This window comes from Perissodus microlepis, chromosome 16, assembly GCF_051167445.1.
Source record: "Perissodus microlepis isolate ML-2025 ecotype Zambia chromosome 16, ASM5116744v1, whole genome shotgun sequence".
In the NCBI taxonomy this organism is placed as follows: domain Eukaryota; kingdom Metazoa; phylum Chordata; class Actinopteri; order Cichliformes; family Cichlidae; genus Perissodus; species Perissodus microlepis.
This window is the reverse complement of record NC_140476.1, coordinates 11,650,590-11,665,661: the sequence shown is the minus strand read 5'-3', so window position 1 is coordinate 11,665,661 and position 15,072 is coordinate 11,650,590. Positions and strand designations below refer to the sequence as shown.

Sequence of the window (15,072 nt, the reverse complement as noted above, 5' to 3'; positions counted from 1 at the left end):
CACAATGGGGGGAAAAGTGACTAACCTTAACAGGAGAGCTCCTGGTGGCCACGGGAAGCTCCCTGATCGCTGTGCCCGGAGGAGAGGCGGATATCCCGGCTGCGTACCCCTGCAGCGAGCCCCCGGCTAGGGACTGCCTGCCTCCCGCTCCTACTCCCCCTCCTCCTCCGCTTCCTCGCTGGGGCCGCTGCTTGATACCATCCAGGAGGCGAACCAGGAGGATGTTAGCGGGCAGGTCGTCCACCCCGCAGTCCACCAGGATGCGGCACTCCGGGCAGCGGAGCTCGTTCCGGGAGCTGACAATGTTCTCCAGGCAGCGGCGGCAGAAGGTGTGCTGGCACGGCAGCACCTTAGCCGTGGTGTCCAGGCGCTCCAGGCACACCGAACACTCCAGCAGATCCAGCAGTGACGAGGACTCGTCCATGTCGGCGGAGAGGGTGAGCATCTGGGCTTCAGTGTCCGTGGGGACGCCGCGGCGACTGTTTCGTGTACCGTAGAAAAGAACCGGGGGCACAGAACATTCTGGGAGGCGGACTGGCTGGGAAGCAGTCCACGGACGCCCTACGACGACGGTGTTCCCTCGTGCCGAGCGGTTCCCCGCTGAGTTGTGAATGTTCTCCGCTGTTCCGCGTCTCTCTCGCTGTCTCCCTCGGTGTGTTTATGTTGTTCGCTCCGCTCTCCGTGTGTCTCCCCCGCTCTCCAGCAGCTGTGCGGAAAGCGGTGAGGTCACGCTCTCATCATCATCATCCGCGCGCCGATCACAATTGCGGTGCGCGCTCACGCACCAAAGACAGATTGATAAAGACTGAGAGAGCGCGAGAGGGAGAGAGAGAGATAGACCTTACACCTCAGAACCACCACAGGCATGCAGGCGGCTCCACAGCCCCCCTCGGTAATTACCAGCAGCCCGCTCTCTCACTCCTCACACATTCACACCGACTGGTTAAGAAGGAAGCTGGTATCGCTCCTTGAAAGGCCGAAAGGTTCTTTGTCATCTCACCTTCTTATACCTGTCATAAACAATTCATTCCTAGTTTTTGATTCTCCAAATCCTCACAGCTCGCAGCATCCAGAGATACAAAAGTTGATTCCTGGACGCTTTTTCTCGATTTTGTTCTCCTTTCTGTTCAAATGCGACCAACAGGGCGCGGGCTTGGTCTCAGTCTCTATGCTGTCTTTTTGTGTGATGCCTACCTGACAGGAGAAGACATCCTTTTGATTACCTCAGTAACAACATCCAGCTGATGGTTGAGGGAATGGGAAAGGGTGGTTTGTGGCGACGCCTGGCGGTCGTTTCCTGTGACTCTTTAATTTAAATCAATTAGTCAGAGATTCTCAAAGTTTTCGTGACTCAGTGTCAATTTACGGAGGCAATGTACAACTGGGGCGCAGGGGAATAACGTATACATCACGCATTATTAATCATTTTTAATATAAGGAAAGTGTGGTCTGCTATCATAGGTAGAATAGATTATTTAAAACAGGAGTGATGGTCGCTCAGTAGCACTTTTGTTCAGAAGTGGCAATTATTCTACGGACAACACTTTAACAACCCTGGTTACGATCCATCCATCCTTTTAACAGCTTATCAAATTCAGGCTCATTCAGGCTGGGGACATACAGAGCCTAGCTCATATGACAATGGGCAGCTAATTGCCTCATTATAAACTAGTTGGTTAGCGCAGTGAGAAGGTCCTGGGTTCAAATCCACCAGCCATCCAGAGCCTTTCTTTGTGGACTTTGCATGTTCTTCTTATTCTTGTTTTCCGACTCTCCGTGTTAGCCTTGCAATACACTGGCGACCTGTCCAGGGTATACCCTGCCTTTCGCCCTATGATAGCTGGGATAGGCTGCAGCCAACTGGATAAGCAAGTGAAAAATGAATGGTATCAATAGATGGTTATCATGCAAAACCTCATTATCATTAGTTTCATTACAAATTGTAAGAGGAATGTCACTGAATAATTACAGGATTCTATTTACAGATAACATTTTTGACAGCGCTACATTAGAAACATGGTAAGATGATTACAATGCCATTTCCTATGAAATGACATGACCTTTATTTAAAGATACAGGGAAAGAAATCTGTAACATTTCCACTGACCTATTCCTGGCATGTGCTATATAATGAGCACAAAATAGACAAAGGACAAGGAAATGTGTGTATGTGTGTGTGTATGTGTGTGTGTATGTGTGTGTGTGTGTGTGTTGGGGGGGTCCATGTATTACTCATTAGCCAATATCTACATCATGTAAGCTAAATCAGTACACTGGCTTTAGTTATGTTTAAGTTAAGTTTGGCTAGTATTGTTAATGTTACCACGGGGTATTTCTAAGACAAATCCACAGCAAATTTCTGTGCAAGTCAATTAAATTCTCTGTGAAGTGACGATAACATGACCACGTGCTCTGTTTCTCAGCCATAGTCTTTCTCAGCTCGTCCACCTGTTCAGACTTGCTCTGCTCTCACATTCAGGAGAGGCAGGGAGTGATTAAGACCACTGTGTGTGTCTGTGCTCATTGTGTGTGTTTGCGAGTGTCTATGTCTGTGTGACTAAAGTGACGCCTTCCTGGTTGCAGGGTGAACCCACTCTTTACCACCCACGATGAAAAGAAGAGGGTGTACAGCTTAGGGATACAATAAGAAATAAGGAGTGTATGTGTGTGTATGTCAGTGTGTCTGTTTGTGACACAGTATTGCAGGTTTTTCTTCGTTTTTATGACAGTATAGGGCTGTTAAAATACACTTACGCATTCTGTACAAAGTTTTAAACACAGAAGAAGATTTCAGAGCAGAGAAGCACAGTTAAAATAATGTAATGAGGCATACTGATTTAAAAAAGCACTCTTACTGGAGTCCATGTGTTTGGTAATGAATGGTGTAGAGCTAAACAGATAAAAACTGCATAGCACAGTAAAGGCTATAATAAAGGAGCTGGAAAAGAAGCTTCTACTGCTAACTAGAAAAAGACTGAAATCAAGGGCTTGTTTTTTATGCCAGTAATGGGGTTATTTAAAAAAATTTCTCTGTGACACAGAGCTCCACTTGCCATTTATCTACAGAGGCCTCCCATTTCCTAAGGTGTATTTGTATGTCTATAGCCACAGAGCAATCCAATGCAACTCAGCTGCTAAAACACATGTATGTTGTTGTTATCAAGCCCTGATTCTCAATACCTCACTAGTGTAGCAGCCCACGAGTGCTGGCAGTGAACCAAAATTCATCCTGTCTCTCTCCCCTCTCGTTATCATACTCACTCCTGTCTTATGCCCAGTGTCTTTCATCTGCTTAATACAATTCTTCACAGCCAATGATTCAGAATTAGAGGGGAACTACAGAGAGAAGTGAACATAAATGATTATTGGATGAAAATCCCCTCAATCCATTTAAGCAGGATCGTCAGGGCTCCCTGTAGGTTGCACTGCTGTCAATAATAGACAAAAGCTGGATGCTGTTTAACCAGCACACGTGTCAATTAGGAATGATAACTAGCTTTCTGCTAATATAAGGGGTTAGTCAATTCTCAGAGAAATTACAGAGTCTAACAATGTTGCAAATCATGAACACACATGCACTCCACATGCTTCTCTGCTGCAGTGCACATGCTGTTGTTTTGCATGTTAATGCTCTCTATTAGATACTGTAATGATGAGCTAAAAGATTATGCAAAAAAAGTGTTATTTTTCATGTAATCAGTTAGTACAATAGTGCATTGCATGTAAGGTAAATTATATGTACATTTGTGTTGGGTTTATTTGAATTTTCTTTACATTTCCCAAGGAATGAGCGTCTGAAAATGGCAGATTGCTCAGTGCTTTGCAAAATAACTTACAGTCAGCCTTGTGAGTGATTTCTTCGTGTATTTTGTGCTCTGTATTCAATTTTACTGCATAGTGCGCTGCAATGTTTCACTTTATTCTTAAAAGAAATAAATAACTTATTGTTTTTATTACTGCAGTGTAGTTATTTTGCAATTGGATATTGTCCTCTGGGAAATTCTTGCCGTGATGAGCCATGAAAATAAACCTGATTTGTGCTGACCTCACTTCAGCTGCATTTATATTCACATTCCTCCTGCTGGTTTTCCTGCTGTTTACTTCTGCACAAATCTAGTTCACCAAAGTTTCACAGAATCCTATGTTATCTTCATCATTATCAGTTCTAATTTCATCAGACTAAACTGAAGGAAGAGGAAATCTTGTTTGCTTTAGGTATAAAAATATAATAAACATTTACTGTGCGTATATGTGTGCACGCGTGTGAGTGTATATGTGTAAATGGGTGGATCTTTACCGTGAACCTATACCATACACCTCTCTCTCAGCCGCCAATGACTTTCCTTCATGCAAAAGTAGGTTAGCTGACACGACAGTTACCATGGCAACCGGCTCTTGCTTCCTCACTGAAGAGTGGTGCGTGTGTGTGTGTTCTCACTGAAAGACTTCCAGGGGTAATGGCAAGGTCATAGAGTCTGTTGTAGGCAGTTTCAGTAGTACAGTGTGCGCATTCCACACCTTTTTTAATGTGTAACAAAAAGTACAATGTTCAAGAGGTGTTGTCTACCTGCGATGTGACACATACAAAGTTATTTTTTTATTTTCTGTGGACTCTGACTACTCACAATAATATTGAAACATGATTACATTTACACAGTAACCCTGAGATCAAGTGGAAAGCCTGTATAATTTGTGGTTGTGGTTATTAATATGAATCAGAAGAGATCAGTGGTTGCATTTTTATTCTGTCTTTTAAATATTGCGCTCATCTACGGATTTTTTAAAATAGTGTTTCGCCTTTTGTACATTTAAGCCTTATAAAAGGCATGAGAAGTGTGTTTTGGTGGTAAACTGAAGTCATCATAATTCAATATACCAAACAAATTAGGCCTCTGCTGACTTCTGTCTTCTCAGAGCTGCAGTGCTTTGATTGGAGCTTAGCTGGGTTATAAACAGGGTAGGCATTCTGTGACAGATGCTGTGCTCTTGTGATTCTTTAAAACTGAGATGTTCTACATCAATGCATTTTAAGACTTTGTAGAGCCTAAATATATTCCGTCAATGATTAGATTTGTTCATTAAGTAGTGGTAGCTGTAAACCTAATTTGTTTAGCATATTTCATAAAGACAGACTCCCCCCAAAAAATGAGAAAAATATAATGAAGTGAATAAATAGCAATCACATATGATTCATACCATGTATTATTAAAAGGAGAAAAAATAATCAGAGCTGTCAATTTTTTTTGCATCTTTGTCACATGCTTCAAACGATCAAACACATTTTAATATTAGACAAAGATAAACGGATTAAATACAAAATGCAGTTTTTCAATGATGATTTCATTTATTAAGAGGAAAAGGTTATCCAAACCTACCTGGCCCTGTGTGAAAATGTATTTGCCTGCTAAAACATAACCGGTTGTGCCAGCAAGAAGTGCACTCAAGCATTTGCGAAAACTGACAATGAGTCTTTCACATCACTGTGGAGGAATTTTGGCTCACTCTTCTTTTCAGAATTGTTTTAATTCAGCCACATTGGAGGGTTTTCAAGCATGAATGGGCTGTTTAAGGACACGCCAAAGCAACACAATTGGATCTTAGTCTGGACTTTGACAAGGCCGATCCAAAACTCATTCAAAAGATTTGTTTTTTGAGTGGACTTGTTGTAGTGTTTTGTACCATTGTCCTGCTGAATAACTTGAGCTTCAGGGCATTAACTGATTTGGTAGAGAGCATGTTCTTCTTATGGTTTGGCAGCTCCAGACCATCAAACTACCACCATGTTTGACCCTCAGTATGATGCTCTGTAAGTTTTATGTCAGATGTGACAGAACCTAAACCTTACAAAAAGTTTAACTTTTGTCTCATCAATCCACAAACTCTTGCAAATTGTTTAGCAAATGTGAGATGAGCCTTTGTGTTCTTTTTAGTCAGCACTAGTTTTCACCTCAGGACGCTCCCATGAATGACCCAGTCTCTTTGCTATTGGTGAATCATTAACACTGACCTTAACTGAGACAAGTGAGGCCTGAGGTACTTTAGATCTTGTTATTGAATTTGTTGTGATCTGGATGAGTCATCAGTGCACCACTCTTGGAGTAATTTGGGCAGACCGGCCACTACTGGAAAGATTCACCATTTGTGGATAATGGTTTTTACTGTTGTTTACTAGAGAACCAAAACCTTAGAAATGGCTTTGTAACCCTGGATTGAAAGATCTAAATGACTTTCTTCTTCATCTGTTCTTGAGTTTCTTTAGATCATGTCATGATGTGTTGCTTTCTGAGATCTTTTTTTAAATACTTTTTCACATAATGTCGGGAAGATTTGTATTTTTCAAATACATCCTGTTGAACTACATAGTTCAAATTTAGCAGGCGGATATTTTCTTGATTTGAATGCAGACCAGAGGAGCCATTAGAGCATGATAACTAAGGCTTCATTCATTTGAAACCTTGCTTTTCATTATAAGATGCACTGCATTTTCCACATATAAGACGTATTAGATAAATTGCATGCCGTATTTAGAAAATTAAATAGCAAAAAAAAATCCTTTATCTCATGACATCTGCTTCTGTTTCTTTTCATTGCATTATGGTTCATCTGTCCCAGCTTGTCTCATTAAAGCATCTCTTTCATCATCTATGTCATATTATCTAAACTAAAGTGTGCTCCACCATCTACCGCGGTAAATACAGGTTTTGCTTAATATGTGTTTTTGTCCGGTGTGTGACAGAGCAGCCATCGTTCTCTCAGCAGAATTCATCACTTTTCTTGTTATCCCCTCCTCATCCTCTCTTTATCCCCTCCTCTCATCTAATCTCTTCTCCTCTCATCCTCCGTTTCAGTCAGGAAGCCCTGGACAGACATCAATGAGGCTCCAAAAGAGGAGCGAGGATGACAGAAAAAGAGAGAGAAAGACAGAAGAGGATGGAGAAGGAAGAAGACGATGAAAAGAGGGCAAAGAAAGTGAGGGAAAAAACAGAAAGTGACCAAATAAAAGAAAAACAAAAAAGACATGAAAGACGAAGGCAGAGACAGATAGACGGACACCGAGATGAAGAGTAAGTAATTACAGGCCTCCCAGTGTTTTCAAAGCCCCTCTTTTATCTCATTCTTCCTGTGGCTGAGAAAAGGAGAAGGAGCGGAAAGGAAGAGGAGGAGGAGGAGAAAAAGACTAAAGTCGAAGCTTTATTCCAACTCAGACATCAGGCACCAGCTAGCTACATCACAGACACACTCAACCTATGTCTTGTGTGTGCGTGTGTGTGTATGTGTGTGTGTGTGTGTTTGTGGCGGTGGGGTATTTGCAGGGTGTTTATATTAAGAAGTTTAATTGTATATTTTCAGTCTTAATGTGCAACTTTTGTTTATCCATCTACAGTAGCAATATTGTGGTTATCATTTATTGTTTAATGTGTCGTTTGATGTTCTGTTGTTATTCCTTCACTGTTTAGCCTTCTTGTTTCAGCTGCTCCCTTTGGGGTTCACCACAGCGGATCATCTACCTCCATCTCACCCTATCCTGAGCATCCTCTTCTGTCACACCAATCCCCTCCGTATCCTCCATTACTACATCCATGAACCTTCTCTGAGGCCTTCCTCTTTTTCTTCTGCCTCGGCAGCTCCATCTTCTATGTCTTTCAACGTCCAGTCTATCCACGATCCTTCCTCAGCACATCTTCAAACCATGTCAGCCTTCCCTCTTTAACTTTGTCTCCAAATCTGATTTCTCGCTCAGATGTAGTCATTTATAATCGTGTCCATCTTGGTGACTTTGAATGAAAATATTAGCATATTCAACTTTGCCACTTCAAAATAAAAACATAAATAAACAACTTGCATCATCTCACACCATGCCAAGTGAAGTGAAATGAAGTAGCTGAGGTCACAGAGGTGGATGTGGTAGTTGTGGTGACATTTCTATGAATTATTAAATGTATACAAAGTGACCTTTAGTGACCTTATTCTGTTACTAATTAGACTTTCAGTACTTTCGTGTAAGTGCAAACTATAACTGAGCTTCTTGTTTCCCTCATGACAACCATAGACTTGTTTAAGACTACATTCATGCCACTGTGGTCTTATGAACGCTAGATGGCAGAGTCGAGTTGTAGCCTGTAGCACATTAATTGCCCCGACTGAAAAACATAGTCTACCTGGGCCACGTTAATCCGTTTCTTATCCAGGGCGGGGAGAAAACTTCTCACTTTTTTCTTATCAAGGAGGAGCCTGGAGACGCACCGACAAGCAGCGGCGCAGAGACTGGGGCACAATTTGACTTTGCGGAGTAAAAACTCTTAGACGGCGAGTCAGTCCCTCGGCGATGCTCACCCGGCTCCACGCTCGAGATTGATCACCAATTACCGGGACTGATCATCGGGCAGCTTAGCCGGTAGCGCAGGGGAGAAACCAAACCAGTGCGCCCCGCTCCTGAGCTCCAGGTAAGAAGAGTGATCAGCTCCGCTCTCAGGAATGCAAGGACGGATTGCTGCAACACTCGGGGAAATTCCTGAGCAGCACTTTTTTATGCCAAGCAGACATGTGCTTCACTGTAATTTTCACTCAAAGGGGAAATGCACGAATTATTGCTTTTATTTTGTTTTACGGGAAATGATAAAGAATCCGTGGACCATGGCATATTATCACACCGGCAATTCCTTTTCAGAAGTGACTTAAAACAACAGCGCACAAAAAAATCTTTCTGCTTTCATATAAACACTTGATAGGATGATTTTGGTGCAAAGCATAATTATCTAGTAATAAATAGTTTTGTTTATAGTGAACACGGCTGAATGAAAACATTTTCAATGTTATGATTTGCAGGAATGACAGCTTCAAGAAATACATTTTTTAACAGTGAGTGTGTGACAAGCATATAGCTAGATGATTGTGGAGCATGTTAAAGGTAGCTCACTGTACGTGTTGATGCAAAGGTTTTAGCCTAAGGTGGTAGAAAAATTAGATTGTTTTTCCATTTCTCACATTTTTCGCATTTCCGACCTCTGTTGGTTCATGATGAATGGTTGATAATGAATTGGATTAAGTACTGTGCTGATTACTTTGATTGGAAAAACGGATAGCGATTTCTATTATTAATTTCGTCTCAGTCGATCATTTTAGAGCTTCTATGAATAACAAGCCACGTCATACTTACAGTGCACGGTGTTATTTTTCCTGTGACACTTGAGGTAGTGCGCGTTTGTGACCTCGCACAACTTTCTTGTCTGTCTGCGTAATTGTTTTTCTGGTGCCGCCTGACTGTCCCGGGCCCCGGGCCCCCCAGGGGAAGTCCTGCCCGCAGACAGGCAGCTCGGCCCGGCTGGGGACATGCCGGGTCCTGCCGAGCCTCTGAAGTCTGCTGGCTGGCTTTGAACTGAAGCTGCTGGAGGTGGAAATCAATCCGTCTCGATCCCCCCTCTCTCTCTGTCTCTGTGTCTCTTGCCCTGACTCTCTCTTCCCCTCACTCTCACTCTCTCTCTCTCTTTCCCCTGCAGCCCCCGGTGCAGACATCTCTTCTGCCACTGAATCTTTCATGTAGAAAGGCAAAGGATACACAGAGAAGAAACAGGAGGGATTGTAACTCATCTTCAAAAGAAGTTAATATGATTTCTGAGGATTAAAGGGATGAAGGTAGAAAAACTAACAAAGCCAGCGCCTGTAGTCATGATCATCCTATACTAGGCTGAAGTGAATGGAAAATTTGTTTACTTACTCGCTTTTTTGGCATGTTATCATTGCAAGTGTTTTTCTTGTGAAAGTTTAATGTTTAAATTTATGCTAGATGTCACAGCTGATTCCAATAGAGGAAGCATAACCATTTCCCCCCATGGAGAAATTTATAGAGCTCAGGAGGCCTTCTGGGGTTGAATGTTTCGTAAATGCTTCACACATCTAAGAGGAAACTCAACTAAAACACGTCATTTGGAGTTTACTTATGGTAGTGAAGTTATTTCAGCTCATTATTTTAGTTAGCGGCACAATTTATGATACAGCTGTTTGGTGGAGTCTTGTAGCCAAACTTACAGCACCGGGAACATGTGTAAGAGTTACAGTGACCCTGTGCATTTTGCATAATATGCAATATATTGCTTATAGCTTTATATGAAGAAAATAAAAATCTAGGTCCCATTTATCCACAAATTAATACTTCCATTTATTTAAGAGGCATTTATTGCTTTTAGAGCTGAAAAAGTAGGCTAGATAAAAATTTTTACTATTACTTTTCTGCATTAGTTTTGCATTAGTTGTAAAATAAATGTGTCAGTTCATCAGCTTTCAAACCTTTTAAAAATATTCCATTAGTAGATAAATTATTTGATTTTAAGCTTTAGCTTAGTTTTACCCTTATAAAATAAAAAGGTTAGCTCTGTGAATATGCACACACACAAAAACGTTATAGCATCAAAGTAAATTTAAAGTACAAACAATGAAAATCCAAGTAATATTTTTATTTTTAAAAGTACATTTAAGTCTGCAGAGATTCTTAAAAGCACATATACAAATAAATGATTGTGTATTGTGTGAAGAGATACATCAAATATTAAATGCCACCTAAATTAAATCATATGATCCTAAAATATGAGAATTATTTTGTAATTTTACAGACAAAATTTTAAAATAAGTCCAATGGCCTTTATGATACTTTTGTGATAAAGAGTGAAGTGAAAAACTGACCCTCCCAAACTCTTGGGTGGGCCATTAATTACTCATTATGGGTCAACAGCTTAAAACAGGGCAGTGGTTCTTCTTTTCTGCGCTCCATCATGGGCTTCCAGAAGGTCCCAAACAAAATGAGAGGTAGCAGCTCCACTTCAATGTATTTTATCTTTGCAATAATACTTTGTAATAATCCCAGCAAAGGAACATAAAAGCAAGAAAGCTTTTCTAATCATAGGTTTCATTCTCACCGCTATTATTTCCCCATGCACAGTGAAGACAGTTCAACAAACCAATACTAAATCCTCTCCGTGTAGACCCCAGAGAGGGAAGTTTTAATCAAATTGGGGTTTGTGGTCTAATTTGTGTCTACTTACAATTCCTCCTGTGTATGGGTAACCTACTACATCAATGTCCTTCATGTAGAGTCTGTGGAGAGAGCGATCTGGCACTTTGTGTCTTACATTACGGAAAAATGCTGAGAGTGGTTTTAGAAATCAAAGTTCGGATAAACACATGCAAGAACGTTTGTGCCTTAAGATGAAGTTAAAATAGGTTGTCCTTTGCTGGTTGTCAATTAGAGGAATTCATGGGCATCGAGGATGCTTTCATCTCCAAATCTAGTGTTTCTTATTTGGTTGTTGAGACATTTTGCAGGTGGAGAGTCTGTGTGGGACCGTGTCATCAGTGCACTAAGTTGGGCACCTGTGCAGCTGAACATATGAGCTGTAAGATCTATGATAGCATGAGCCCTCCTTGGGCTGTTAGTGATGGCAGATGAAGGCATAAAGTGTGCTTTTGATGGTTTGCAAATACCTCTATGTAAATCTTTAAATTCCCAAATTTGGAGTCTTAGGTTGATTGACTAGGAATTTAGCTTTGAAGATTTCCCTTCTCTCACAGCCACATCCATCCATCATGACAAGCTTCGGCTCAAAAGACTTAAATCATCCCTCAATTTCAGCCACTTGAAAAATCTGATTTGTATTGAAAGCTTTTAGAAGGCACACCTATATGGTTCCTTTTTTAAAATTGTAGAAGTAGCAATGAACAGTGCAGATTGATTCTACTTTGAGCCAGAGTTTTAACCCTGGAGAACCCATGGGGTCAAATTTGACCACATGGTTTCCCTAGAAAACCAATGGGGTCGGCTCTGACCCCATGGGTTCTCCAGGGTTAAAATGCACTCGCTCTGTTCATTAGGAGTGTGGCTAAATTCTTGCTAATCACATCAAATGAGTCATTGCTGTTACTGAAAAGCTTGTCCGCTGTTGATTTGAGCTTGATTTGATCATTAAACACTCTTTAACACTCTTTGTTACAGCACAGTGTCTTCTAGGAGCAAAAAGGCCAGTGAAACCTTTTTTAAGGGGCACACCCCAAAATCATATTTATGCTAATTTTTGAAAGTTGTTTTTTTCTTTACTGTAGGTGTATTGAGAGAAGGAATAAGACATACAGAGGAATTTCAGGTAGAAGATTAAGCTTCCCACCTACAATCAATGCAAAATAAACAGAGACAGATGTGGAGACAGGGAGAGAGATGTTATGCACCGGCAGAGCTAAAGAGAGAACAAGGGATCAAGGAGTAGAGACGATGAAAGACAGATCACCGGCAGGCAGAGAATCAAAGAGCACGGTGACTGACTTGAACTGCGATAGGTGTGTGCTGCATGTGTGTGTGTGTGTGTGTGTGTGTGTGTCTGTGTGTGTGTGTGTAGGCATTCGCGACTTCTTTTCATGTGCCCTAAGAGTTTGTTTTTCCTGCGCACTGAGTGGGAAGATGACAGTAAGTCTGTAATTAAACCAATCAAAAGATGAAGAGACATGAAGAAAAATCACACATGTATGCACACACACACACACACACGCATGCACATAAACATACATTTCGCTTTGTGTGTTCGAATTATTGAAAGTGTGTTTCTGTTCTGCTTAAAAAATATGGACATTATTCACCATCAAGGACTCAAGTCCGTCTTGGAGCTGGCTCTCGTCATCGCGTCTCTTAGTGGCACATGTTTACATAAATCACGGTTCTCTAGATGATATCTGAGTCACTGCACTTGCTGCGTGTCCATGTTACAGTAGAATTGCACTCTGATTTGTTGGTGGAAATTCAAGTTGCAGCAAAGCATGTTTTGACGCTCCTGTGAAAACGCAGCTCGAATTGATAAAAGCACGGATGATGCTGTTGGGTGGGATTGGAGTAAATGGATATTTAGTGAGGAGGCAAGAGCCAGCTGTTGTCTGAGGTTTGGGTTTGTCTCCAGAGTTGGAAATCCCTTTAATCAGCGTTTATTTTCACATCAAACTTAAGACAGTAATCATGTTGCAAATCAGATGTATTTATTTCCGGCTCATTTAGTTCCCCAATAGTGAGTCTTGATGGCTACTTCGTTCAGTGAGTTTGACTTTCTCAAGGACTTGTCAAGACTTTTAAACTTTAACTTTTTTAAAGACTAGTACAAGAAGTCAGTGAGATCCATTGATAGAAGTTTTGATTGAGTTTTTGATGGCCTGACTCAGCTGAAGGTGAAAGCGGTTGGTCTAATTTGAGTGACAGGCCTGCTGCCACCACCCCTTTATTTACTTTCCAGCTCCCTGCAAATCATTCAAAGGAGACAAAATGCCAGCAGCACATTCCTTCTTCATAATTCACTGGAGAAAAAAAAGACAGTTGGTGCATTTATGATTACTGAGGATACCTAAATATGAAATGACAGCAAAATGGCCTCATTTTTAAACACATAGTTGGATTAATTTTGAAAGCCGCACATTGTTTAGGAGTAAAGTGTGATTTTATGCTTTTCGAGCAGGCTGTTAAGTGCAGGTAGCTGATTATGGCCACTGTTCAGTTAATGACATGGTGTTACACTGAATAGAATAGTTTATTTCTTTTTTTTCCCCTGATAATTATAGGCTCGTGCAGTATGGGTTTTATGCTTATAATCTCGTTTTAATCTCTTTATAATTTGAGGTTGCATTGTGAAATTTTACTTTATTCTACTGCGTTTCAGTGATTTATCCTCTTGAGTGTAAAACCTGTCACAAAACATAACAACGTATGTATAAAAAGACATACAGTCGTCCAGTTTCGGTGAAAATAAAAATCTGTGCTATGTAAGTCTTGTTAAAGTAGGTTGTTTATCGGAGATGGTGGAGGTTTAAATGACAGACTACAGAAACTTGATAGTGGGGAAATCCACAAAATGTGTGGTTTTCTGCTTTCTGTTTTATCTAGAAACCCACGCCACTGAAGTTTTACTACCTATAAGAAAACCGATAATTGACTTGCATAATATCCCAACACTATAGTTTACATTTTAACTGATCACAACTAATTGTCGGTTGGTAATTGGTATAAAGTTGTATACAGTCTGTTGTGATTCAGGGCTAATGTAGTGGGAATGTATTAAAACTATAAACTTCCTTAACATGTTAAAACATGCACTAGAAATCAGATGTTGTAATAGGTGGAATCTTCTATAGAAAGACATCACGTGAAGACATCTTGTGTTCTGACAGAGGCTTAAAGATGGTGATGCTGAAATACAGCTGCCATTAGGTTTGCAAGAAAACAGATGGGTTTGAGGTGTTGTGCTTCTTGGATGCACATGCAGACAAACAAGGTAGTTTAAGGCAGTCAGACTGTGTTACATGTGTTTGAAATTGTGCCTGGATTTGGCAGGTTGAGCCCTACTCTGTTAAGGGATCAAATCATTTGCCTGTTTAGGGATAGAGCTCCTCCAGAGAACGCTGATTAACTTTGGAACTTTGTTTATGACCTGGTTGGATTGTGTAGGAATGTGTTTATGGCAGTGTTTGGCAGGTTTATTGGTTAAAAAGACCAACACTTTTTTTTTATAGATGTTCAAATTGAAGTATAATTCTCCTCAGGTATACTGGATATGCTATATTAGATAGTTTGATTTCTTTTTTAATATGAGGAATGCATTAGTACTAATTGTGGTTTTCTTGCAAAACTTTAATTGTTTCTAAATTTGCATTTTTATGACACTAAGAATTTATTTTGGCATCACTTAAACATTATATAAAGTATATGACTATTAGGTATTTAGTTTTAACATGTACTTTCATCTGTATAACAAGAAGTTACATCGTGTTTAAGGATCATTAAAAATGTCATTAAGACAGGAAAAGGGGTCGGTTAAATGAAAAAGTGGGAGGAAGAGTGAAAGAACGATCTAAATGGGAAACAGATTTTTCCTTTTAGAAAAACCAAGAAATCCCAAGATGAAAAAAGGCTGGACCCTGCTGCTGATTTGATTGTCATCAGAAATTAAGTGCTTCTCAAGAGACCACAAACCATCCTCTTACCAAATTCTTCATTTTCTACATTGGTTAGCTTGTTGGCTTTGTTCCCTGGCCACTGATTGGCCTAATACTTCA

General features: G+C 40.6%; 2 protein-coding genes across 4 annotated transcripts in view; one reads left to right on the top strand and one right to left on the bottom strand.

Moving 5' to 3' along the window:
• The window catches only part of LOC146370467 (E3 ubiquitin-protein ligase SH3RF3-like), a 111,773-nt gene extending 110,572 nt beyond the window's left edge, over positions 1-1,201 (bottom strand). For 2 of the 3 annotated variants that reach the window (XM_084908440.1, XM_084908441.1), the window contains exon 1: positions 26-1,200. In XM_084908440.1, the coding sequence (XP_084764566.1) occupies positions 26-445 (420 nt within the window). In that variant the 5' untranslated portion in view covers positions 446-1,200. Of the gene's footprint in view, positions 1-25 lie in introns of all 3 variants that reach the window. The other variant, XM_084908442.1, reaches the window with a different exon arrangement.
• The window catches only part of edar (ectodysplasin A receptor), a 42,996-nt gene continuing 28,269 nt past the window's right edge, over positions 346-15,072 (top strand). The window contains exons 1-2 of the mRNA XM_084908443.1: positions 346-437; positions 6,849-8,444. The gene's annotated coding sequence lies outside the window, so the exon portion shown is untranslated. The remainder of the gene's footprint in view (positions 438-6,848; positions 8,445-15,072) is intronic.